A 24,158-nucleotide genomic window follows, 5' to 3' on the forward strand; every position below is an offset into this window, starting at 1 on the left:
GCCTATATACAATATACTCTTCTATATATAGCTAGACTAAATAAGGTAGAATATATGTTGCCTTAATAGACTAGGCCAGCACATATCCAACTATTAATTCTGCTGACATTCCCCCTCAAATTGATGATGGGCGATCGAGAAGCATCAATTTGTCAATCAGGAACTGATGGCAAGGACGAGAGAGAGCCTTGATGAAGACATCAGCAGTTTGGTGTTTAGTGGAAATGTGTGGAAGAGCTCCTAGCGAGCAAAGGCTTCACAAATGGAATGACAATCCACTTCAATATGTTTGGTGCACTCATGAAAAAGGGGATTGGCAGCAATCTGAATAGCACTGGTATTATCAGCATGAAGAGAAGTAGGAGTAAGCTGTGGAACACTAAGTTCGCCTAACAACCCTCAAAGCCATACAATTTCATAACAGGCAGACGACTTAGCCCAATATTTAGACTCGGTGGATGACTTCGAGACATGAGCCTGGTTCTTACTCTTCCAAGAAATGGGGGCATCACAAGAAACATACACCAACCCATAACAGAACGACGAGTATCCACACAACCAGCCCAGCCGGCATCACTAAAACCCTCCAACTGTAAAGAATTCCCTGAGGGGAAAAAAAAAAAAAAAAGCAGCAACCAGATGTCCCTAAGAGGTAGCTCAATCGGTTGGGATCATGCCCAATGAAGCTCCCTCCCCTCTCTTGTGCGGACATGTCAAAAAAAAAAATTACCGAAAAACCAAGAAACCACGAATTCAGCCAAGCTGAGAGGAAACCAAGAAAATAATTTGTGGCTTTGATACCATGTCAATTTGGGTTTTGTTCTGAATACCCTCCTTGTGAGAGTTGCTCACTTTATATAGAAATTGTCGGCTAATTACAAGGCTGAAAATCAGCCATTACATCGGAGTATTGAAGGTAAGAATAAACACCTATCAATTATATGCATATATACAGTATACTCTTCTATATATAGCTAGACTAAATAAGGTAGAATATATGATGCCTTAATAGACTAGGCCAACACATATCCAACTGTTAATTCTGCTAACACTACAAGTTGGACAGTCATAGTAAACTAATTCAGGTTTTAGTTATGGTACTATAATAAAATGGAGTAATGTTAGAAAGAAGATTAAAGTACTTCTTGTGTTCTCTTAAATATGGTTTAACTTTTAAAATTATTAATATATTTAAATTTAATAATGATCACCTTAAATTCAATAGTAATTTTTAAAGAAAACTTCACTTTAAACCCCTCGAGATTTAACATACTCCCAAACTTTGAAACCTCTCAATTTGGACCTCTGAACTTTCAATTGTAATCAATTTGAACCTCTAAACTTTTAATTGCAATAAATTTGAACCCCTCGGTCAATTTTTGCCGTTAAAACCCCTAAAAAGACAAAATTACCTTTCAATTTTCTTTTTATTAAGAAAAAAAAAATTGGAAAAAAAAAAAAAAAAAGGGTCACAAGGTGGCCCAACCGTGTGGGTCACCTTGTGATTTTTTTTTTTATATAATATTTTTTAAAAAATATATATATATATATAATTTGAAATTTAGGGTAAATTTAAAATTTTATAAAAAAGTTAGGGGTATATACGTCATTGTATCACTTTTAATGTTTAAAATTTGACAGAATAATTCAAATTGATTGCAATTGAAACTTCAGGAGTCCAAATTGAGAGGTTTTAAAGTTCGAGATATGTCAAATTGCGTGATAGTTTAGGAGTCTAAAATAAAGTTTCCCCTAATTTTTAAAGTCAAAAAACACAAAGATAACTCTAATTCACTTGATGGCAACATGAGATGAGTTTTTTTCAACTCCACCCTTGAAGCCATAATCCGGAATTAAAACAAACAAGAAAATGAGATATTTCGTATTGGGAAGAAGGATGCTCACCAGTCTCCTGGATTAACTTGTAGAATAGTGATTGTGTTTAAAAAAAAAAACCAACAAAACTAAAATAGTGAATATCTGAAAGTATTGTGTTGGGCCAAGCTACATCGCCTCACGATATTACAAACCCAATCCAAGTTAAAGCCCAAACTCAGCCCAAATTGTGACCGTTTCTACAATAATCTCTTGTAGATAATTATTAGTAAAAATATAAAATAAAAAATGCTAGGCTTATAAATAAATTCTTTTAAAAAAAAAAAACTTTTATAATGATGTGGCACAACATGATTGGATTTCTCAAAATTTGAATTTATTTCATATTCAATCATGTTGTGCCACATTAGTTTGTAAAAGTTTTTTGGTAAATTTGTTTGTAAGCTTAGCATTTCTTTTTAATTAGTTTCACGTAGTATTAAAATGAATTTTGAGATCGAACAAAGTTTTCTTTCAAACTGGGTTGGAGGAATTTCTTTCAACTTAGTCTATAAAAGTGACATGTGTCTATGAACATGTGAGATGCACATGTTTTTTTAATAGTAGGGACAAAATTTCAATAAATTTTATTAAAAACTCATGTGCATCTCACATATTATTAAAAAAATTGGACACATGTCACTTTTATAGATTAGGTTGAAGAAAATTCTTTTAACCCAATTTAGAGGAAAACTTTGTCCCTTTTTAAAAGCGCAAAGGTATTTGGTAAAACATGTTAAAATGTTTTTTTTATTATTATTATTAAATGAGCATTTTAAATGTTTATAGACATTTGACATTATTTTAAATGGGCTGGAAGATATTTCTTTCAGACTAATTTAGAAAAAATTTATGTCATTTTAAAAATTGTATTTTTTTTTAAAAAAAAAAATACACTACATTATCATTATGATCAAACAGAAAGTTATAAAGCAAAAGCTTTTGCTTCAAGCTTGGGCTTCTGCTTCTGCTTCTGCTTCAAGGATCCACCTAATACAATCAGGTGGATGAATGAACCACATCCTATCCGTCTTCTCTTTTAACGCAATTCTAGCTAGGCACTTGAATAGCTTCCCGTGGGAGAAAGCCCATCTCCCAGCATTGAAAGGCTCCCAAAGAAAATATTATATCAGCCACCAGATGGCCGTACAACTTTCATCCATAAACACGGAATTCACAGCGTCCACGGTCCACCAACACTTTAGCATCACCCTCAAGTTGTATTTGCCTAATCCCCGGTGCACTGCATAGTCAGCCAAAGCTTCAGCTGCTAAGGCTTTCAAACTGAGCTGAAAAATTATTTGTCTTTTAACACTACACTTGAGATGCACATATTTTTTTAATTAGCAGAAATAAAATTGAAATAAAATTCATTAAAAATTCATGTGCATCTCATATATTATTAAAAAAAAATAGACATATGTCACTTTTATAGATTAAGTTGAAAGAAATTTCTCTAATCCAGTTTGAAGGAACATTGTATTCCTTTTTAAAAGCACAAAAGTATTTGGTAAAACATGTTAAAATGTATTTTGTTTATTAAATATTTGTTATGCGAAATTAGGATTTTGGTTTAAGTTTGCGTTTTTTTAAATAAGCACCCCTTGGACTGCTTATAGAAATTGCATACAGAGTTTTTCTCCAAACTGAATTAAAAGAACTTCCTTCAACCCAATCTATAAAAATGGTACATGTCATTTGAACATGGGAGATGCACATATTTTTTTAATAGTAAGGACAAAGTTGGAATAAATAATATTAAAAACTCATGTACATCTCACATGTTATTAAAAAAATGAACACATGTCATTTTTATAGTCTAGGTTAAAAGAAGTTCCTCCAACCCAGTTTGGAGGAAAACTCGGTCCTATTTTTTGTTCCTATTTCAAATTAAGTGATTTTAAATCGTAATGCCAAACATCTTATGTTTTGCAATATCTTTTAAAAATGCAGATTATTCTTGTGAAATCGTAATCTCAAACACACCCGAAATAGACTATTTCTTTTTAACTCTAATTGAAGAGGGAAAGGGGTTAGAAAACTCCTTGCAGCCCTTACCAAAACCATTTTTAAGTTATTTTAGTGAGGAAATTTAACAAAAGTGGTTTAAATTTTTACTTTTCAGACTCACCATTTTAACCAAAATAAAATAGTGAGCGAACAACACTCACTAAAGTCTAAAAATAGCAAGTACTATTCAATATTCACTCAAAGAAAAAATAATATAAATTATTTTTAGAAGGGTTAGTACTATTTACAAGGGTGAATAGACTACTTTTTGCATCGCACGAGATTCGGCTTTTGTTGTGGGCCTGAGGCATTTTTAAAATGTTTGCTTTGTGGGAGGAAAAATCCATGATGGGTTTTCAACAGTATCTGTGACGGCTGCTTTCACGGGCCTTTTTCTGGATGAGACTTTGAGCTTGTGATTCAACAGGAACGAAGTATTGGCCAACTGCCGGTGGCCAATATTTAATTTTTTATTTTTTATTTTTTTTTCTTATCGTGAAAATACATGTAATTTTATGCAGTATACTCTACATCACCGATATTAATTATGACAAATTCCTCTGTCATATTTCCCGTCACAATATAAAGGAGACAATTTTTTTTTTTTAATATGTCCGCACAAGAAGGGAGAAAGAAATTCGAATTAGTGACATCCGCTTCATTAGGCGTGATTCCAGTAGATTGATCTACTTTTTAGGGACTAAAGGGGATAATTCACTTTACCTCAGAAGTTTAAGGAGTTTTTCAATTTGAACCTCAATGTTTAAAAAATTTTCAATTTTGACCTTCCGTTACTAATTTCTAGACAAAAATCATTCCACGTATGTGAAAATTTGATGCCATCTATTCCAAATTTGTCTTAATTAAAACTTATAAAATTAAGGGTAATTACATAATTTTATAGATTTTAATAATAGAAAACTTTTAATTGGGACAATTAATGTAAGGGAATAAGTGAACATTTTTCATAAATTACTAATCATCATGTCCAAATATTTATAATCACTTAATTTGTCTGTAGCGTGCGCCGTGAAGTGCGAGTTTTTATGCTTAATTTGTCTGCATCCAATACACTGATGACATGTGAACTTTTTTTGGCGTTTGTCGGCAACTTGGTACGGGGACAGCCTATAAGCCTCAACTTAGCAAAGGTCGGCAGTGCACCAAACATAATCGGATCAACTTCCGATTATAGGAAGTAGTGGATAAGCTTAAAGGCCCATTAATTCATTAATTGATTAAAGAGAATTGTGATTGTCAATGACTAGTTGGAAGGAGGCTTAAAATAATATTCAACTTATATAAGTCTCAACTAATATAAGTTATCTAAAATTATATTATGGGTAAAGTTCACTTAACTCTCTCAAACTACTATCTCAAAAATAGTTTGAAAAGGTTAAGTAAACTTTACTCATAATAAATTACAACAACTTATATTAATTGCACCTTATATTAATAGATTACTGGTTAAAAAAAAATAAAAAAAAACACCCATTATATTAGGCCTTGATTTCTAACTAGTCTAAGAATTTGTTTGGGATTGCATTTGAGAGACCTAAAAATGTTTTTAACACTCAAAAAGTCCGTTTAATATTTGTTTGGTAAAAAAATTAAAACGCTTTTAACTGTCCAAAAAGCCTAAAAATGGCTAAAATGCATTTTTAGCAAAAGCTTAAAAGTGAAACTTTTGCTCAAAAGCTCTTTTTGACTTAAAAGCTCTATTTATCAAACGTAATCCCGAACCGACTCTAATAATTAAAGAAAAGAAAGAATAATTGAACTTTTTATTGAACTATAAAATGCATATTGGAGTCTAACAACAACAATTATGTGTCAATTTTGAACTATAAAATGAACTTTTTTATTGAACTTCTGGTCTGCTGTGACCAGAGGACCAGTAAAACAATGCCATGTAGAAAATATCCCAATTAAGCTCATTTGTTTGTATCTTACGCGGAAGGGTTGCTAAAGGTCACTCATCACTCAACTCAACTCAACTCTGAGTCACCCAGTATTGGTTAGTTTTAACTTATAGCTGCTATTGCTGTAGGCTATAGCACTTGCTGACTGACTGCTCGAGTTATTAGTCATGATGGCACCGCTTTGTGGCAGCGGGAAGAGAGGGAGGCCTATGGCGGTAAAGATGGTATTCTTCTCTTTGCTTTTTCTGATACCAATGGCATCATCGGTAGGCAGCTCTCATCGGAAACTGGAGGTTCAGAAGCAGTTGAAGCGCTTGAACAAGCCAGCTTTTAAATCCATCAAGGTCCTTAATTGTTTTTTCTTCTTTTCACATCTGTTATACATATATTATCTACCTGAATTTTCAGTTTATTTCTGACTTATATCTGTACGTGTATTGGGTATAAATGTCCAAAACGTACAGAGCCCCGATGGTGATATAATTGATTGTGTCCATGTCAAGCACCAGCCAGCTTTTGATCATCCTCTTCTGAAAAATCATACAGTTCAGGTGATTGATTGATTATCTGGATACTTTTCTTTCCTGTTTTAACTTTCAATTCACTTTCATTTATCAATAATTTGATATATACCATTGTATATATTAATTATATTTGCCATAGAGGACACCGAGTTTTCACCCAAAAGAGCGTTCATTCGATGAGAGCAAGCAGGTCTATTCAAAGTCGACCAAGCCCATTACTCAGCTATGGCACTTGAATGGAAGGTGCCCTAAAGGAACTATTCCCATCAGAAGAACTAAAGAACACGACGTATTAAGGGCAAGCTCCATTGAAAGTTATGGAAGGAAAAAGCACCTAAGCATCCCTCAACCAAAGTCTGCTCAACCTGACCTTATCACTCAAAGTGGCCATCAGGTACGGCTTTTCTGTTAAAGTAAATAGTTAAATTTACCTATTTGTATAGGCTTATACTTTTAAGATAACTAGCAATTTAATATAGATATAACTTTTGGGACCCCACCATGCATATCTCTATTTTATTTTCCCCATTTGCTTCAATAAAAGCATATAGAAGAACAAAAAATTAAATTTTTTTTACTAAACAAGTAGGTAAAAGGTCAGCTTCTTACTTGCTCTTCAATTCTGCTTAATTAATCTATGTTTTTCTTTTTTATAATATAATGCATTCGGAGTTTCTAGCATGCAATTGTTTATGTGGAAGGAGATAAATATTATGGAGCTAAGGCAACCATAAACGTATGGAAACCCCAAATCCAGCAACCTAATGAGTTCAGCTTATCTCAAATCTGGATTCTGGGTGGTTCTTTTGGTGAAGATCTCAATAGCATTGAAGCTGGTTGGCAGGTATATTAATATATATGTTATTAATTTTCATCATCACATATATATATATATATATATACAAAAATGATTTTCTTTTCTTCCCCTACTAATTAACTCTGAGAAAACAGGTGAGCCCAGATCTTTATGGAGATAACAACACTAGACTCTTCACTTATTGGACGGTAATTAAGTTTCGATCGGCCTATTTTTTTTTTTTTTTTGGTGTTTAATATTCAAGTGGTTATTATCCATCTGATTTTCTTTAATTTGCTTGTGAAAACTAATTAATTTATCATATATGGTAGAGCGATGCGTATCAAGCCACCGGTTGCTACAATCTCCTGTGCTCCGGCTTTGTTCAGGTTAACAACGAAATCGCGATTGGTGCAAGCGTCTACCCTGTTTCTGGCTATGGCGGTTCCCAATATGATATTAACATACTTGTCTGGAAGGTAGAAAACTATTCTTCTAATTAATATATATATTCCAATCCATGGCCTTTTGGTGCGTTAATTAATTTGGGTAATATTGAATGCGGTAGGACCCAAAAGAGGGGAACTGGTGGATGCAATTTGGGAATAAATATGTGGTGGGATACTGGCCGGGGTTCCTGTTCTCGTACCTGGTTGACAGTGCATCAATGATTGAATGGGGAGGAGAGGTGGTGAACTCAGAGGCTGATGGGCAGCACACCTCCACACAAATGGGTAGCGGTCATTTCCCTGGAGAAAGTTTCGGAAAAGCTAGTTACTTCAAGAATATCCAAATAGTTGATGCCTCCAACAATCTTAGGGTTCCCAAAGGCATTGCCACTTTCACTGAGCAATCCAATTGCTATGATGTCCAAAATGGCCAAAATGGCAATTGGGGCAACTACTTTTATTATGGGGGTCCTGGTAAAAACCCCAACTGTCCATGATCATAGTAATACATAAAGAAACGACCAAATCGATGTAAATTCTATTTAATTTATTAGTTTGGGTCTCGATCTGCTGAACTCTAGCTATGTTGTCTCTGGCTTGCACAATATTCATGTGATTAAATCGTTCCAAATTTGAAAAATTATGTGTATCTGTTTAGACTGTTTTGCTCACTTTCAATCTACAACATTAATATCTTTGTAAACGCATGTTTTCCGGTTTTCAATGGGTAGTTCAATCGACTGGAGATCACGCCTTATGAAGCTCGTACATAAAAAAAAAAAAAACGCATGTTTTCCATGCAAGAGTAGGAATTATTATTTGATTCATCATGGAACTTTCATTTACTGATTTATTTTATTGAACTTTATTTGCTGAATCCAAAAAAGACATCAGTGGATTATTTATATATGGGTTGTTATTACAAAAGAACAGCTCATACATGATGATGGATGATACATCCCCCACATACTAAGTTGAAGCAGTACTTTATTACACGTACACTTAGGCCCTTTGATCAGTTTCAACTAATCCTGCAAATCATCATAAAAAAAAATAAAGATAGTGTTAGAATAATTAAATAAAATAATTTTTTATAACATGTTATTGAAACAAAAGTCTCGGCGATCTTTAATGATTGTCATAAAAAAGAAATTAAAGAATAAGAAGATCGAATGTATGAAAAAGCTAGATTATGCACGCACTTGGAGCAGTCGACATTAGACGAAATAGTGAATGGCAAAGTGATCCCACAGTCCCCAGGTAGAGCTTGGGCTGCTTGAGCATTTGGATTTATGTTCTTGGCCGCCGTCTTAATGCAGCCACAAGCAGCCTTCTTATCAGCGGAGGTTGTTGCGGCAGATGCAAGAGATGAGGCTCCAGAACAACAACCAGCTGGAGGCTTCCCAGTGCCTTTCACCAGGTAGTTCACACAGGGTCTCAGGTATTTAACTACATCACTACATGAAATCACACCCTCCGAAGCTGGGGCTAGTAAGACAAGTAGTAGCATAACAGCAACTACGGTTGAAACTGAAACCTTGGGGGATTTCATGGTTTAGAGAAAGGAGAGAATATATATGAAACTAGCTTCAGCTTGCTCTTCATGATCATCTGTTTCTACGTACCTTTATAGCAAATTCAGAGGAAGCCCACAATTACAAGAAAAAACCTTCACTTGTTTAATTATTAAGTCATAATTGAGTGCAAGAAAGAGAGGCAAGGAGGGAACGATCGATTATTTTTCTTTCATTAAGGCTAGCTCAGAGAAGTCTGTCTGTGTTAGGTGGAATAAAAATGAAGTCTCAAACAAGTTAAATACAGCTGTGCGGTGCCATATATGTTATTAATTTGTGCACTCAATACAACATCAAACGTGAGAAAGAAGTCATTGAAGTTGATTGGATCACTTATATATAGGAAAGCAATAAACCGACTGATCTATTCCAGAGCAAAACAAATTTGAGTAGGACTACTTAACCATATATATACTGAATGGATATCTCAACTATCTCATGTTATTACTGAATATATTAATTGGTAGAGTAAAGCAAGCTGTATAACTGGGTTATTGCATGCATGGCTGTTTCATTAGTATTGAAAATCAAAAGGAGTCTAAATCCTATTAATTAGATTTAAGATGCCTCTATATTGGGATGCAATGGTTTCCATTCAATGAGTTTAGAGAAATTTTAGCGCAGCGTAAATCTTAGATGTGTCTTCTCGATCTCTCTTCTTCCAATTTTCTAAATTTTTTTTTTTTTTTTTCATCAACTTCCGACTAAGATTAGATACAATTTTACATATATTATATGATAATTACTATTAGCGACGATAATTGTCATCACTAATAAGGTCGAAAATAGTTGCTAAAAATACACTACATGAAAGTCGCCGGCCACGGATAACATGTTCCTATTAGCGACGATATTTTGTCGTCGCTAATAGGGGCCATGTTTTCAGTGACGACAATGTCGTCGTTATATATATATATATATTTTAAATATGCTTAATTTTTTTTTTTTCAATTTCCATTTTAATTTTTTGGTATCAATTATGTTCTTGTGCACTCCATAACTAAATTAAAGAATGTTCAACTTTGTCTTCACAATTGATTAAATCCAATCGTGAAAAACCCCAATCCACCTATTCATAATATTTTCCTAGGTCACCAATCACAGCCCAAATCATCTACCCAAACCTTGAGTTTCCCTTGAGCTAGTTAAAAAAATGATATAAAAAATGAAAAAAGTAAAAATGTTTTGATTTTTTTTTTTTTTTAATAGTGTATAAACAGTAACATAGAAAAGAAAAACTTTCCCAAACAGTTCCTACTGTTGGTCGTTAACTGAATAAGTGTAGCAGATGGGATTTTATGACAGATAGGAGACGTGTAGCTCTGCACAATCACGTACTTTTGTTTTTTTCTAAGCTCACAATCACGTACTTTACTCTTTGGTTTGTTAACTCAACAGTAAAATTTTTGACCAGCTTTTTCACTTTAGCACTGCACAATCACGAACTTCCCTGCTACACATCTCCTAGCGGTCAATGATCCAACTGGTGAAGCAAAGGGTATTACTTAATTTATGGATAAATATAAAATTGGTTTTTGTTATAATGCTCCGTAAATTAATTAACTGGTAATTAATTTTATAGTTCATCTCACAGCCTTATTCCGCGAGGAACAAGACATAGAGATCTCTACACCTCAAAAAGAGGATATTAAGCAATGGAAACATTCAAATTCTATAAACATTAATCATTACAACCAGAACATGTATCAAGGATAATCAAAATAGTTGAAATCATACTATACATACATCGTTATAAGTGATCCATGTTATACCTTAATTCGGTAGCCCCGATCCTGCCAGAATGACTCGAATATCTTCGTGCCACCCGTCGACATGATCGCCTCGAAAGTTGCTGGTAAAATTGCGGGCAAATTAGATAAAGTTGTATTTTCAAAACTAGGACTAAACCCCATGGGCCTAACAAAATGGTCAAGTGCGAACCCGAAATTGTTTGGCACGAAAATTTACAAGCTTGTGCAAAACTTCGAGGCGATCATGTCGGCGGGTGCAACAAAGTGATTCGAGTTCGTTTGCTCCCTACGTTCACTAATAAACGATAACTTTTTTTGTAAGTTTAGTAACTCTGATCTTGTCGAAACGACTCGAATATCTTCGTGCCATCCGTCGATATGATCGCCTCGAACAACTGCACACGGGCGTAAAATTTCGGGCCAATCGGATGAAGTTGTATTTTCACAACTAGGACTAAAGCCCATGAACCTAACAAAATGGTCAAGTGTGAACCCGAAAGTGTTTAGCACGAAAATTTATGAGCTTGTGCAAAACTTTGAGGCAATCATGTCAGCGGGTGCAACAAAGTGATTCGAGTTCGTTTGCCCCCTATGTTCACTAATGAACGATAACTTTTTCTGGAAGTTCGGTAGCCTTGATCCCGCCCCAACGACTTGAATCTCTTCGTACCACCCGTCGACATGATCGCTTCAAACAACTACACACACTCATAAAATTGCGGGCAAATCGAATGAAGTTGCATTTTCACAACCAGAACCAAAGCTCATGGGCCTAACAAAATGGTCAAGTGCGAACCAGGAATTGTTTGACACGAAAATTTACGATCTTGTGCAAACTTCGAGGCAATCATGTATGTGGGTGCCATGAAGTGATTCAATTTCATTTGCCCCCTATGTTTACTAATGAACAATAACTATTTTTGGAAGTTTAGTAGCCCCGATCCCGCCGGAACAACTTAAATCTCTTCGGGCCACCCGTCGATAAGATATCCTCGAACAACTGCACACGCTGGTAAAAATACGGGCAAATCGGATGAAGTTCTATTTTCACAACTATGACCAAAACCCAATGGCCTAACAAAATGGTCAAGTGCGAATTCGGAATTGTTTGGCACGAAAATTTACGAGCTAGTGCAAAACTTCAAGGCAATCATATCAGCGGGTGCCACAAAGTGACTCAAGTTTGTTTGCCCCCTATGTTCACTAATGAACGATAACTTTTTATGGAAGTTCGATAGCCCCGATCCCACCGGAACGACTCGAATCTCGTCGTGCCACCCGTCGACAAGACCACCTTGAACAACTGCACACGCTCGTAAAATTGCAAGCAAATCGGATGAAATTGTATTTTCACAATTAGGACCAAAGCCCATGGCCTAACAAAATGGTCAAGTGCGAACCAAAATTGTTTAGTACGAAAATTTATGAGCTTGTGCAAAACTTTGAAGCGATCATGTCGGCAGGTGTCATGAAGTGATTCGCGTTCGTTTGCCCCCTAATGAACGATAACTTTTTTTGGAAGTTTGGTAGCCCTGATCTAACTAGAACGACTCGAATCTCTTCGTGCCACCCGTCGATAAGATCGCCTCAAAAGTTGCACATGCTCGTAAAATTGCGGGCAAATCGGATGAAATTATATTTACAACTAGGACCAAAGCCCATGAGCCTAACAAAATGGTCAAATGCGAACCCATAATTGTTTGGCACGAAAATTTATGAGCTTGTGCAAAACTTCGAGGCAATCATGTCAGCGAGTGCCACGAAGTGATTCAAATTTGTTTGCCTCCTAATGAAAGATAACTTTTTCTGAAAGTTCGGTAGCCCCGATCCTATCAGAAAGACTCGAATCTCTTCGTGCCACCCGTTAACATGATCGCCTCAACAATTGCACACGCGCGTAAAATTTCGGGCCAATTGAATAGAAAAAATTAAATTTCTAAAATATTTTTTTGTACATCATATTTGATTTCTTGAATTAGTTGTACATTAATATAATTTTATAAAAAAAATGGAAACATTTTATACTAAACATGTATAACATACAACCTTTATTATATTATAAACATATAACATAATTTATATAATATATGATATGCATATTACAATTATGTGTAATAATATAATGCAGAGTAAAGTTATATACCATACAAATATCTTACAAAGCTAACATGACTAGGTTTAGTAAGCATTGAATTATATATATATTAGGGCTGATCTGAGGGCTAGTAGACCTGCCACATCAGTTTTGTGTAATAACTGTGAGATGTTTGTATGGTATGTAGCATTACTTTAATATATAATATGTATGACACATACATGTATACCTATATACATGTTGTGTATTGATGAACTCAAAATGAGTTGAGTTAAATTTATTCGAATTTGGATTATGAGCCTAAATCAAGCTTTAAAATGTTTCATTTTAGTCTTTTTACATTGTTTATTTTTAAGTGAAAAAAATGGCTGACACCAGCAAATGAAGCACATGATGTAGGAATACTGAACTACATTGCTTTGGTTTACTGGTAACTAACTAGCTTCTTTCAGTTCTAAAATTGTTCATATCATTAAATGAAATACCACATCACCCAGTTTCATCAATAAAATAAAGTTATTTAGAGAACATAGAGATGAGCTTGATATGCAAAATTTCCAAGAGATGATATCTTTACAGATATTTCCTATTTCTGGACCAAAACAAATAAATAACTCTTATTCAAACAGTTACTGAAATTCTCCACAGACAATATAAACTTATTTTTAACCCTATCAAATTATCCAGGAGAAAATTAAAAAAAAAAAAATTACAATTACAATTACATGACAAAAGCAACGCAAGCAGCAAATGCTTTAAGATAGTCATTTTACAATGAGCACAGACAGGCACACTGTAGAAGATATCTGATTGAGATTGAAATACTCCAGACTCATTGAGACAAGGAAGATAAGCCCTAAAAAAAAGAAAAAAAAAAATCCAAACTTACTTAGGCAGCCCGGTTTTGGGGTTGAGAAGAGCCTGATTCTTATCGGAAAGCAAAACCGGGCCTCTGCCAGGTCTCGTGCAGATGAAATAACTAACATCCCCCTTGTATTTCTGGGAAGGAATGCTATCCTTAATTTCTGGAGGTGGTGGCAAACCCTCCACATCCCTTATCCCCTCAAGCCCAGCATCTTTTAGAATTGACTTATCACCAACGATGTAACTGTGAATAAGCAAAAGAAATAAGGGGAAAAATAAAAATCTCTACAACTTTGCGCTTAAACAATTCATTGATATTTCACCAATATAACACAATGTTATATGGCACTACTAAAATCTTAGTACTAATTACCTATTCAAATCCGAAGCTGAATTTGGAGGGAAGTAGAAGAGCAGCCTCTGAAGCAAAAGGGTCGCAGCCTTTCTATTTCGCGCAATCATTACGGCATTTGGCCCCGCATCAAAAGTATATGCCACCTGTCAATTGTCTGACTTTAATCACATGTTCAAAACAGTCAAACTGAAAGCACCAAATCAGAAAGAAACAAGCTTCACGTGCGCCAAAGGGCTAGGCATAAGGCACCATTTCTACAGAAGCAATATCAAAATAACCAACGTGATTACTGAAGTAACAACCCCAGGTGGCTTGATTTAAGTGTTTCTTCACCAGGTTACAATACTTTTTGGTAGTGACATAAATCATAGACAACGATAAATACAAGGAACGGCTCCAATCAAGTGGTTGGATCACACAAAGTCTTAAATCACAACATCATCACTCAAGGAACAATATTTTTTAGGATTCTGGGATAAAATGAAGAACAGTATAGTGCAATCAAGGCTGGGAAGCAATTTAACACTCATGAAGCTAATACCGAATCCTGTGTTGTGACTGACAGGGGTTTTATGACTCCTTTAGCAAGTGAAAAATAAAAACAAAAATTTGAAAGCACAACATCCAGGCCTTCATGCTTTTGGAAAAATTTCCAAAAAAGTACCATATGTTATCAGTCAATTAATGTCTTATCTTTGTTTATACGTGAAAAATTAATCTGAGAACTGATTGATGTCTTATGCAAGCAGTTATAGAATGTTTTGTACCACGCAGAAGGGTAAAAAAAGAAAAGAAAAAACAAGAGCAACTAGATTCTTTCTAAGATACCAACATTTGAAATTTTAAAAATGTCTAATAACAATGTGATTTGATGACAAGCTTGATTTTGAACCATAAAATTTTGTAAAGCACTAATTTCTTAAATACAGACGGTAGAAGCTTCTCCTTTGTCAATCATATATATTAGTAAGCTAAAACAAATTATCATTTATCATTACATTATATATAAAATCATGCATGCTGAAATATTAATTATAAAGAAACTTTCTTCATCTATAAATCTTTTTATTTCTATTTTTTGTTTGTCTATGAAAATTATTTATTATCAAAAAGTAAATAATGACCATTCACAAGAAATATGCAACCCGGGCAACTTGGTCCAATCTGTTACTAGATACAAGTCACGACGGTTTTCCAAGAAGGAAATAGAAAGAAAATTAAACCTGAGGCGTTCCTTCGGAGCGATTCCACTTTTCGACAATGCTGATTATCCTGAAAAATAGTTGTTTCACTGATTTTAACATCGACATTTTAATGCTGCAGCTCAAGGAAAAAAAAATGATGCTGTAGAACCAAAAAAGTAGAGTGGAACTCGCCTATGGGATGTATCATTCATGTAGAAAATTGGGGGAGATGTGTCCAGACAAACAGCATGAAACTGGTTACTATCAGCACAGGTCAATTGTGCAAAAGATGCAAAATCACAATTTTTTATGGCTCCTTCCATTTGTAGTATGCGTTTTGGTACTATTTCCTGTTACATTCCAAAAAAGGAAATAACAAATACCAAAAGTTAAATACAATTTTAAAGAATCTGAGAAAGATAAAAGTTGAATAGAGAAAGATAATCTAGGAGGGGAAAGTACGTGAAAATCCACTTTTAAAAAAGAAAAAAAAAATCCAAAAAAAGACCATGCAAGTTTCTATATTTATGATTATATAAAATAAATTAAATAATGTACAGTAATAAAGAAAGTTGACTTTTAAATTGATCTCTCTTGGTTTTCTCCCCATATAAAATACCAAAACAAGCCCAATCTTATTTTCAAGTAACTGAAGGTAACAAAGTAATTTTAGCCACTGATTTTTGCTCTCTTTCCTCTCTCCTAAACTTTCTCTCCTCTCTTCTCTCTTCTCTCTCCCCCCTTATTTTTTCCCTTTCTTTTCTCTTTTCAATTAACCAAATTTTATATTCAACCATCTAATCCACAAACAACAAAAAAGGAGAGCCACCTATCACATGCAGAGCCTTGGTGGATGTCTAGTTTCATGAAAGGAATCCAACACCATGTAAAACCCACAATATTCTGTTACTAAAGACAATGGCCATCTTTTGAAAGACAGGGAAAGATAAATAAAAAGTACCTTTGCTCTATGTTTTAAAAGCAAACTAGTTTCAACTGATTCACGCATTCCAGTGGTGCTACTCGTTTCCTTCTGCCTTGAACTTACCTAAAATCAAAAAAATCAAGGTTGAAATAACGAAAACAATGGGGCATAGTACGAGCAATAAAACAGCAGATACTCATCGGGCAGTTTAGCATACATGTCAGGCCATAATAATAATAATGATTAAAATATTAACAATAATACAGCAGCAGCAGTAGTAACAGTAATAATAATCATAATAATTCAGCATGCACGTGCTATAAAAACAACTTTCATGATACTTGACAAATTATAATTCTCTTGAAGAAATAAGACAAGCAAGTAGGAAAGATCAGGATTTCATAGACATAAATTCTACATTTGACATTGTTCAGAGTTATGCATTTGAGACCGTAAGTTCCTATTAAGAAATCAAAATAATGTTCTTGGAACACAACTGATCAGAAGTGTCAAGCTTAATCGTATCTAAAGTCTACAGCTTTGAACACAGATGCAGGATCTCACCACAAAATAAGCAACTTAGCGATGAAATTGGCAAGCCAAAACTACTAGGAAGAACTTTAGAAGCAAAGCAGTACAGCATATATTAAAGGAAAAAAGGGCTACTGCCCATCAATCCATTTTTCTTACTTTTTATTTTTCTTTTGCCCTTCTCCTTATACTTCTGTGTGCATGGGTTGCCCCCTCTGGCCCTTCATAAATTTTTTTTACCATACATGCATAGATGCTAGCATACATATGAGTGTGTGTGTGTGTGTGTGTGTCTACTGCTCAAATTCACCAGAAAACACATTCACACAACAGAAGGTAAAATGGAAGAGAGACATACCACAGCAATAATAATAACAAGATCATCCCAGTGCTTCTCATCTGCAAGTTGAACAGCAAGACTGTCTTTTCCATCCTCATCCTTAACATATCAAGATTAAAATAAATAAATAAAAAATCAGAACCTAATGCATAAAAAAAGATGCAATGCTTTATTGAAAGAAAGAGCCAACGATAAACATGAGAGAATATACTTACTTTTCCCATGATCCACTTGACAAATCCACCATACAGACTGCGACAAGCACTGCCTGAACCTTGCCTGTATTAATTAAGATAAAGAAGAAGAAAAAAAAAATAGTCATTGCCAATGACACAATCACCCTTGGATGGCTATATAAAAGTACTAGACATTCTATCCAAGCAACTAGAACCCTTGAAATTCAATATAAGTCAAGAAAGAAAGAGGATGCCTCGCAATAGCAGAAAGCTTGCTTTGATCTTCCTTCACATTCATTAGCTTTGCGAGGGCAAAAACTGCAAATAAGAACAATAATTACACATATATAAGCTCACACAATATGTTCTCTAATACATAATTACTAATCATGAAAGAAACATGTTAATTTAAAGCTGAAATACCCAGGAATTGGTTCTCCAAGCAGATACAAAAATGCACACATTCGTAATACAAATATGTACTCTATTGTTTAGTTTGTATTAATATTATATACAATAAGTGGCCATATATACTACATCTAGTAAATACAAAGACTCGCAGTATGATGGTAGTTCCATCGGCAGATGCATACCAACAATTACAGTGGATAAGGAATTAGATACAGTAATGGTCACCAGGGCTACATTGAAATAATCTGCCTACCTTTGGGGTCCCATTATAAGATAAAAACAAAGAAAAAGTTGAGCCCAGTTGTAAAAGAACAAAATAGCCACAGCTATACTAAATTGTTTTTGCTCTTGGGACATTCAAGACCAACTTATATGCGAGCATGAACAGAAATTTGCTTTTTGGTCAAATGTAGGGCTGTAATCGAGCCGAGCCAAGCCGAGTCGAATATTGAATGTTCAAGCTCAATTCATTTAATTATTTTCAAACACGTAGGCAAAAATACCCCTACCGTCACCAATTTAACCAATACCCAGCCCTAGTGGCAGGAACATGCATTCACCAATAGATTAATTTATTAGTTGATAGTTCATCAGTTCTTGTAAGATTTTGTGATTCTTTTTTCAATGTGTCATGCTCGTAGTTTTCTTTATATATGTGATTTTCTTCTATCCATATATTTTAGTTTAACAAAGTCATCCTGTTCAAAAAAGCCCATGCAAAACCAAGAGAAACACAGATTTGAAATTTGGAAGGAGGTGAAAAATCTCTGTCCACACCAAAATCATAAGAAAAAAAATTGAAGTGAAATTTTTGAAAAGTCATGGTAGGATAGTACAGTCACTCCCTTTTCACAATAAACTTCAGCTGGAGATACAATTAATAAATTGATCCACAAACATGCACAATCAAGATATCTTAATGAGGCTCAACTGAAGGAATAAAACACACATTGTCATTAAGCCAAAACCAAGAAAGATGCAGATCAAGCCGTCTGATATCATTAATTTCAAAGGAACGCGACTCAATTATCATTCGTAAAATTGCAGGGATGAGAACGATGACTGCCCAAAGATAGGGGCCTGATCTTCTAATATATTACAAGAAAAGAACACAAATATGACAAAAAAATTGGGCAATTAGAATGTTTACCAAGACAAGCAAACCCAGCCGCTGAAGAGGCCAACCCAGCAGCAGTAGGGAAATTGTTGTATGAAGCAATATGTAAATGCAACTTTTCCCAATCCTTCTCTTCAATTTTGATACCATTTTCCTTGTCCTCAACATCACTGGCAAGACTGCGAATTTCTCTAAGACAATTTTGGTATCTGCCTCCGGAAAGGGAAATCTCCTACACTAACCAGAAAAAGTGAAAAGCACGATGAATTAATTAGAAAAGGAAAAGGATCATAGTATTTGAAAAAAAATAATAATAAAAATAGTAAAAGCTTTAATCCTCCACTCTGTTGCCGAAAAAATGTAAATGGTTTTTGTTTCACATTTGAAGTTGTGTTCATTTTACATGCTTAAATTAGGTTCAGTTGTGCAAAGAAGTTCGTTTACTCAGACTATAATGATGAAAATTACTATTAAAATTAGAATTTCTTTTTTCCTCCTAAATATCTTGAACAACCAACCCAAGCATAAATGAAATATACAGAAACTTTCATCTAACCATCAACCATAAATCCATTCTTCATCAATGATAAATACCACTAGCAGGGGCGGAACTACACACAAGCTACTGCCCCAAAAAATTTAAAACTTCCTACAAAAGTATATAGATTCTTATATTTAGACCCTCTAAAATTAATTTTTTACCCCCAAAATGTCTTCTTTTTAATTTTGCGCCCCACACCTAAAATACTAGTTCCGCGTATTATTATGATCAGTTAAGCTCTTTTTGAAAAAATAAAATAGAAGCTCCGCTTTTGTTTGGTTCTTAATGAATAATCATCCAATAATAAAAATTGCAATTTATTTCCTTTTCCAACACTTTCTTTGAAGCAATTAGATAATAAACACAATACTGGGAAACATCATCCACCTTTCCGTGAAGCCAAAGCCAAATCTTCTTTCAAGCTAAATCAATAGCATCAAGCCCAATCCAGTGAACCCAGATTTAACCGAGTCCCTAATTAACAGAAACCAAATAATTCAAACATATTAAATCTCGTTGCCACCCTCACACTTCCTCAGCAAACAAACACGTCCGGTTTTATCTCAAAAGTTAACAGTCCTAACGGTAACAAAAAAACACAGTTTTACCATAGAAACAAAACATTTTTATAACACCAGACAACATAAATCTCTTTCCTTCTATTTCGTCTTTCACTTCATTTTCTCAGCAGCCAAACGCAGTTCAGTCCAAGTAAATAGACCAGAGAAACAAAATACTACCAATAATATGAAATAAAATTAAAAAATTAAAAATTAAAAATTAAAAATTAAAAATTAAAAAAAAAATCCATTTCTTCTTTCGGTATATTTTCTCAGCAGCCAAACACAGTTCAGTCTAAGTAAATAGACAAAAGAAACAAAATATCGTCCATAAAATCAAACAACAAAAATATCTTTAATTAATCTTTTAATTGCGCACCACTTTCTCAGCAGCGGTTCGTTCTAAGTGGATTGATCAAAGAAACAAAGTGTTATCCATAACATCAAACAACACAAAATCTCCTTCCTCTTTTTCTTCTTCCACTCCATTTTGTCATCAGCCAAACACAGTTCAGTCTGTTTACCTTGCCGTTGAGCCACATGCGGTCGCTGTCAAAGGCGGGGCTGACGGCGACGGTGGTGGTGGTGCAGAGGTGATCGGGATCAAGCGTGACGCTTATGCTATCGTTGACTGGCAGGATCAGGGTCTCGTCCCTCTTCCCCCAGTACTTTATCACCGCTATATTCGTCGGCGTCTGCGCCGTCACCATCACCACCCATTTTTCACACTCACCCGCCATTTCCCCAAATTCTCCGTAGAAAACAAGAATGTTTGTTCTTCTTTCCCAGAGAGAAAAGAAAAAGAAAGAAAAAAATCAGCAAAATCAGATTGAATCTGAATCCGAGAGCAATGAGAGAGAGTGGGAGAGTCTTTTATATATATATAACACGTAGAGCGGAAGAACCAAAGGAGTGTTAGTTTTCCCCAAGCTCTGATGGTTGAATTTTGGAGGCGAAGGGTGTGGGGCCACCGGCCTATGTCTGAATTTTAAAAATATTTTTGAGGATCCGCCGGAACCAATTAAACTACCAACCATGCGGGGTAGTGTTGTACTTTCACGCAGTGATGATTCACGTGAAGAGAAAAGAGTAGTAGACCTTGACAGAGTAATTTTAAGCCGCCTATTTGTGTTTCATTAAGATTGATGTAGCTATTAAAATTATTGTTTGATTAAAATTCAATAATAATCAATCACAAACTCAATGGTAATTTTAATAACCACATCATTTTTAGTAGAAAACAAGTAGAATACAAATAGGTTACCTAAAATTATTCAGACTCGACCTGGCTCTATGGTTGGACATGGATTGATTATATCAAAGGTTTTCTATTCAAAAAGGGTTAAACACTTTTTTTTGTATTTTTACGGGAAAATCACTTAATTCATAATATTCTTTTAAACTTTCGATGTTTACTTAAATTGCTAAAAATGGATATGCCTCTAATGAATATATATATATAATAAAATAAAACAAAATTTTTTTTTTTAAAAAAAAAACAAATAAAAATTTAGGGTGTGAAAATTTAAAAAAAAAAAATCGTTTTTTATTAAATAAAAATAATAAATTTTTTTTTTGTTTTTGAATTTATTTGAGTATTTTTCTCATTGAAAAAAAAAAAAAAATTACTGTCACTTTTATCTTTTTGCTGGCCTTAAGGGACATTATCAATTATTTGATAATTTAGGAGGATATTGTCCCAATTAAAAATTTGATAAAAAGACATGATCATTTGGGTGAACTTTCTTTTTTTTTTTTTATTTGGAAAAAGTTTCATTTTCTCATCTAGGTCTTTTCATTCTCTCATACATGACTCCCACTCATTCTAGGGTGATTTTCAATTTTAAAAAGTATCTTCAATATTTTAATGGTATGTCATATCAAATTAATTAATAATGGGCTCCTGTCTCATATTTCTTATTATTATTATTATTATTTAAAAAAACAACAACTTTAAAAATAAATTTAGGGTGACTCTCGTATGACTAGCCATTGTAGAGGTGGCTGAAGGTGGCTTGTGACCACCCTAGAGGTTGGTGGTAGCCACCTATGAAGGACACTTTTTCTCTAGTAAGGGCAAAACTAAAATATTAGGAGAATGAAGACAAAACTAAACAAAAAAAACAAAAACTTAGAGGGTAAAAATTAATTTTGAGTGTTCATTTCATTAAAAAAAGTATAAAATTTAGAAGAAATTTTCAAGTATTTGTAGCATTTCTAAAATTTTATGTGGATCCAGAACCCCTTAAAAGTAAGGGTGATTCCACTAATGACCGTCAGGCATGACTAGCCATCGTAGAAGTGGCTGAAGGTGACTTGTGACCCCCCTTAGAGGTTGGTGGTAGCCACCTATGAAGGACACTCATTCGTTGGTAAGGGCAAAACTAAAATATTAGCAAAATGAGGACAAAACTAAAAAAAATAAATAAAAATAAAAAAACTTAGAGGGTAAAAATTAATTTTGAGGGCTCATTTCATAAAAAAAAAAGTATAAAATTTAGAATAAATTTTCAAGTCTTTGTAGCATTTTTAAAATTTTATGTGGATCCGAAACCCCTTAAAAGCAAGGGTAATTCCACCCGTGACCGTTAGTAATGACTAGCCATCGTAGAGGTGGCTGAAGGTGGCTTGTGACCACCCTTAGAGGTTGGTGGTAGCCACCTATGAAGGACACTCCTTCACTGGTAAGGGCAAAACTAAAATATTAGGAGAATGAGGACAAAACTAATAAAAAAAAAAGCCTAGAAGGTAAAAATTAATTTTGAGGGTTCATTTAATAAAAAAAAAGTATAAAATTTATAAAAAAATTTCAAGTCTTTATAGCATTTCTAAAATTTTATGTGAATCCGAAACCCCTTAAAAAAAAAGAGTCAGGGGTATAAACGTTATTGTTTCACTTTGAATGTTTACAATTTAACGGGGCTCAAATTGATTGCAATTGAAAGTTCAAGAGTTTAAATTAAAAGGTTTTGAAGCTTAGGAGACTCGTCAAATCATGTGGTAAAAGGGTATAAAGTAAAGTTTCCACTAAAAAAAGAATAGGGAGGCTTTTGTGGTGACACAATTTGGTTGCAAGGGAAAAAGAGAAGGATGGTTCTAATCTTTATACACGAAACCTAAAGAAAGGTTAATTGTTGATGAAATTTATAAATTTGGTTGTTTGTTAGGTGAGATTTGATTATTAAAAACTAAATGCAAAAGAGAAGACTTGGAAGTAATCTAATGCAATGGAAATCAACTTGTTAATTAGGGTTGGGAAAAATGATCCTATCCATTTCAAATTTTTTTTCATTTCTTTTATTTAGCGTATTTTGAAGGGTAGTGTTGTTCAAAAATTTTAAATGCACTACCCTTCAAAATACAATAAATGAAGGAAATAGAGAGAATTTGGTAGGTTTGAAGGATAAAAGTCAACTCGCATACTAATTATCCTTTTTCCAAGTTTCAAGCTTTCAATAAAAAACAAAAAAACGAGAATCGCACGTTGTGAAAGGAACAATGGATGGAGATGACTTCAATTTGGAACATTGACCCAATTTACGTGTGCAACTCATGATAAAAATATGCCAATGTGTTGCACACGCCTGTGCAGGCCCCATCCTCCAAACTTTACAACAACAAAGATTGAAGAAAAAATGGTCACGAGGGGACCAACCATGATTCATGGGTCACGTTGTGATTTGTTTTTACATGATAACTTCTTCTCTCTTTTTTTTTTTTCTTTTTTTTTTTCTTTTTTTATTAAGGATAAATTTAAAATTTTATAAAAAAAATCAGGAATATAATAGTTATTTTATCACTTTTAACATTTAAAAACTGATAGAGGAGATACATTGCATCAAATTGATAATGATGTATAATGATGCAATGTATCTCCTCCGTCGGTTTTTAAACGTTAAAAATGATAAAATAACCATTACACCCTTGACTTTTTTTTTTAAATTCTAAATTTACCCTTATTTTCAAATTAACCCATGGTTGGGGGTCACCATGTGACCCTTTCTTTCTTTTTCTTTTTCTTTTTTTTTTCATTAAAAAAAAAAATCAAAGGGTAATTTGGTCTTTTCAAGGGTTTCCATTAGGGTTTTATGGCAAAAATTAACCGATGAGGTAAATTGCATCAAATTCTTAACAAAATGAAACCTTCCTTCCCACAAA

General features: G+C 34.0%; 3 protein-coding genes across 3 annotated transcripts; 1 reads left to right on the forward strand and 2 right to left on the reverse strand.

The window, feature by feature from the left end:
• The first annotated feature begins 5,760 nt into the window (after positions 1-5,760).
• On the forward strand, positions 5,761-8,247 carry LOC132180604 (protein neprosin-like). Its single transcript, XM_059593496.1, has 7 exons — positions 5,761-6,151; positions 6,272-6,358; positions 6,471-6,725; positions 7,011-7,175; positions 7,283-7,336; positions 7,460-7,606; positions 7,696-8,247. The coding sequence occupies exons 1-7, from the start codon at positions 5,975-5,977 to the stop codon at positions 8,071-8,073; spliced, it is 1,263 nt and encodes a 420-aa protein (XP_059449479.1). The 5' UTR covers positions 5,761-5,974; the 3' UTR covers positions 8,074-8,247.
• A 254-nt stretch (positions 8,248-8,501) lies between these two features.
• Positions 8,502-9,186, reverse strand: LOC132167451 (non-specific lipid-transfer protein 4.1-like). Its single transcript, XM_059578435.1, has 2 exons — positions 8,779-9,186; positions 8,502-8,607 (listed from the first exon to the last, which is right to left on the reverse strand). Exons 1-2 carry the CDS (start codon positions 9,126-9,128, stop codon positions 8,598-8,600), a joined length of 360 nt encoding a protein of 119 aa, XP_059434418.1. The 5' UTR covers positions 9,129-9,186; the 3' UTR covers positions 8,502-8,597.
• Positions 9,187-13,561: 4,375 nt separating this feature from the next.
• LOC132167176 (diphosphomevalonate decarboxylase MVD2, peroxisomal-like) lies at positions 13,562-20,970 on the reverse strand. Its single transcript, XM_059578081.1, has 10 exons — positions 20,525-20,970; positions 18,933-19,131; positions 17,626-17,689; positions 17,411-17,474; positions 17,214-17,294; positions 16,361-16,447; positions 15,592-15,749; positions 15,439-15,487; positions 14,234-14,358; positions 13,562-14,104 (listed from the first exon to the last, which is right to left on the reverse strand). Exons 1-10 carry the CDS (start codon positions 20,738-20,740, stop codon positions 13,882-13,884), a joined length of 1,266 nt encoding a protein of 421 aa, XP_059434064.1. The 5' UTR covers positions 20,741-20,970; the 3' UTR covers positions 13,562-13,881.
• Positions 20,971-24,158: the final 3,188 nt, after the last annotated feature.

The sequence above is a fragment of the Corylus avellana genome, chromosome ca1 (assembly GCF_901000735.1).
Source record: "Corylus avellana chromosome ca1, CavTom2PMs-1.0".
Classification (NCBI taxonomy): Eukaryota; Viridiplantae; Streptophyta; class Magnoliopsida; order Fagales; family Betulaceae; genus Corylus; species Corylus avellana.

Coding starts and splice junctions, on each gene's coding strand:
- LOC132180604 (XM_059593496.1), top strand. CDS start 5,975: ATGATGGCACCGCTTTGTGGCAGCGGGAAGAGAGGGAGGCCTATGGCG. Junction 6,726..7,010: donor TCACTCAAAGTGGCCATCAG/GTACGGCTTTTC, acceptor CGGAGTTTCTAG/CATGCAATTGTTTATGTGGA. Junction 7,337..7,459: donor GACTCTTCACTTATTGGACG/GTAATTAAGTTT, acceptor CATATATGGTAG/AGCGATGCGTATCAAGCCAC.
- LOC132167451 (XM_059578435.1), bottom strand. CDS start 9,128: ATGAAATCCCCCAAGGTTTCAGTTTCAACCGTAGTTGCTGTTATGCTA.
- LOC132167176 (XM_059578081.1), bottom strand. CDS start 20,740: ATGGCGGGTGAGTGTGAAAAATGGGTGGTGATGGTGACGGCGCAGACG. Junction 16,448..17,213: donor TTGTTATTATTATTGCTGTG/GTATGTCTCTCT, acceptor TTTTGATTTTAG/GTAAGTTCAAGGCAGAAGGA. Junction 15,750..16,360: donor TTTTAAAACATAGAGCAAAG/GTACTTTTTATT, acceptor GGAATGTAACAG/GAAATAGTACCAAAACGCAT.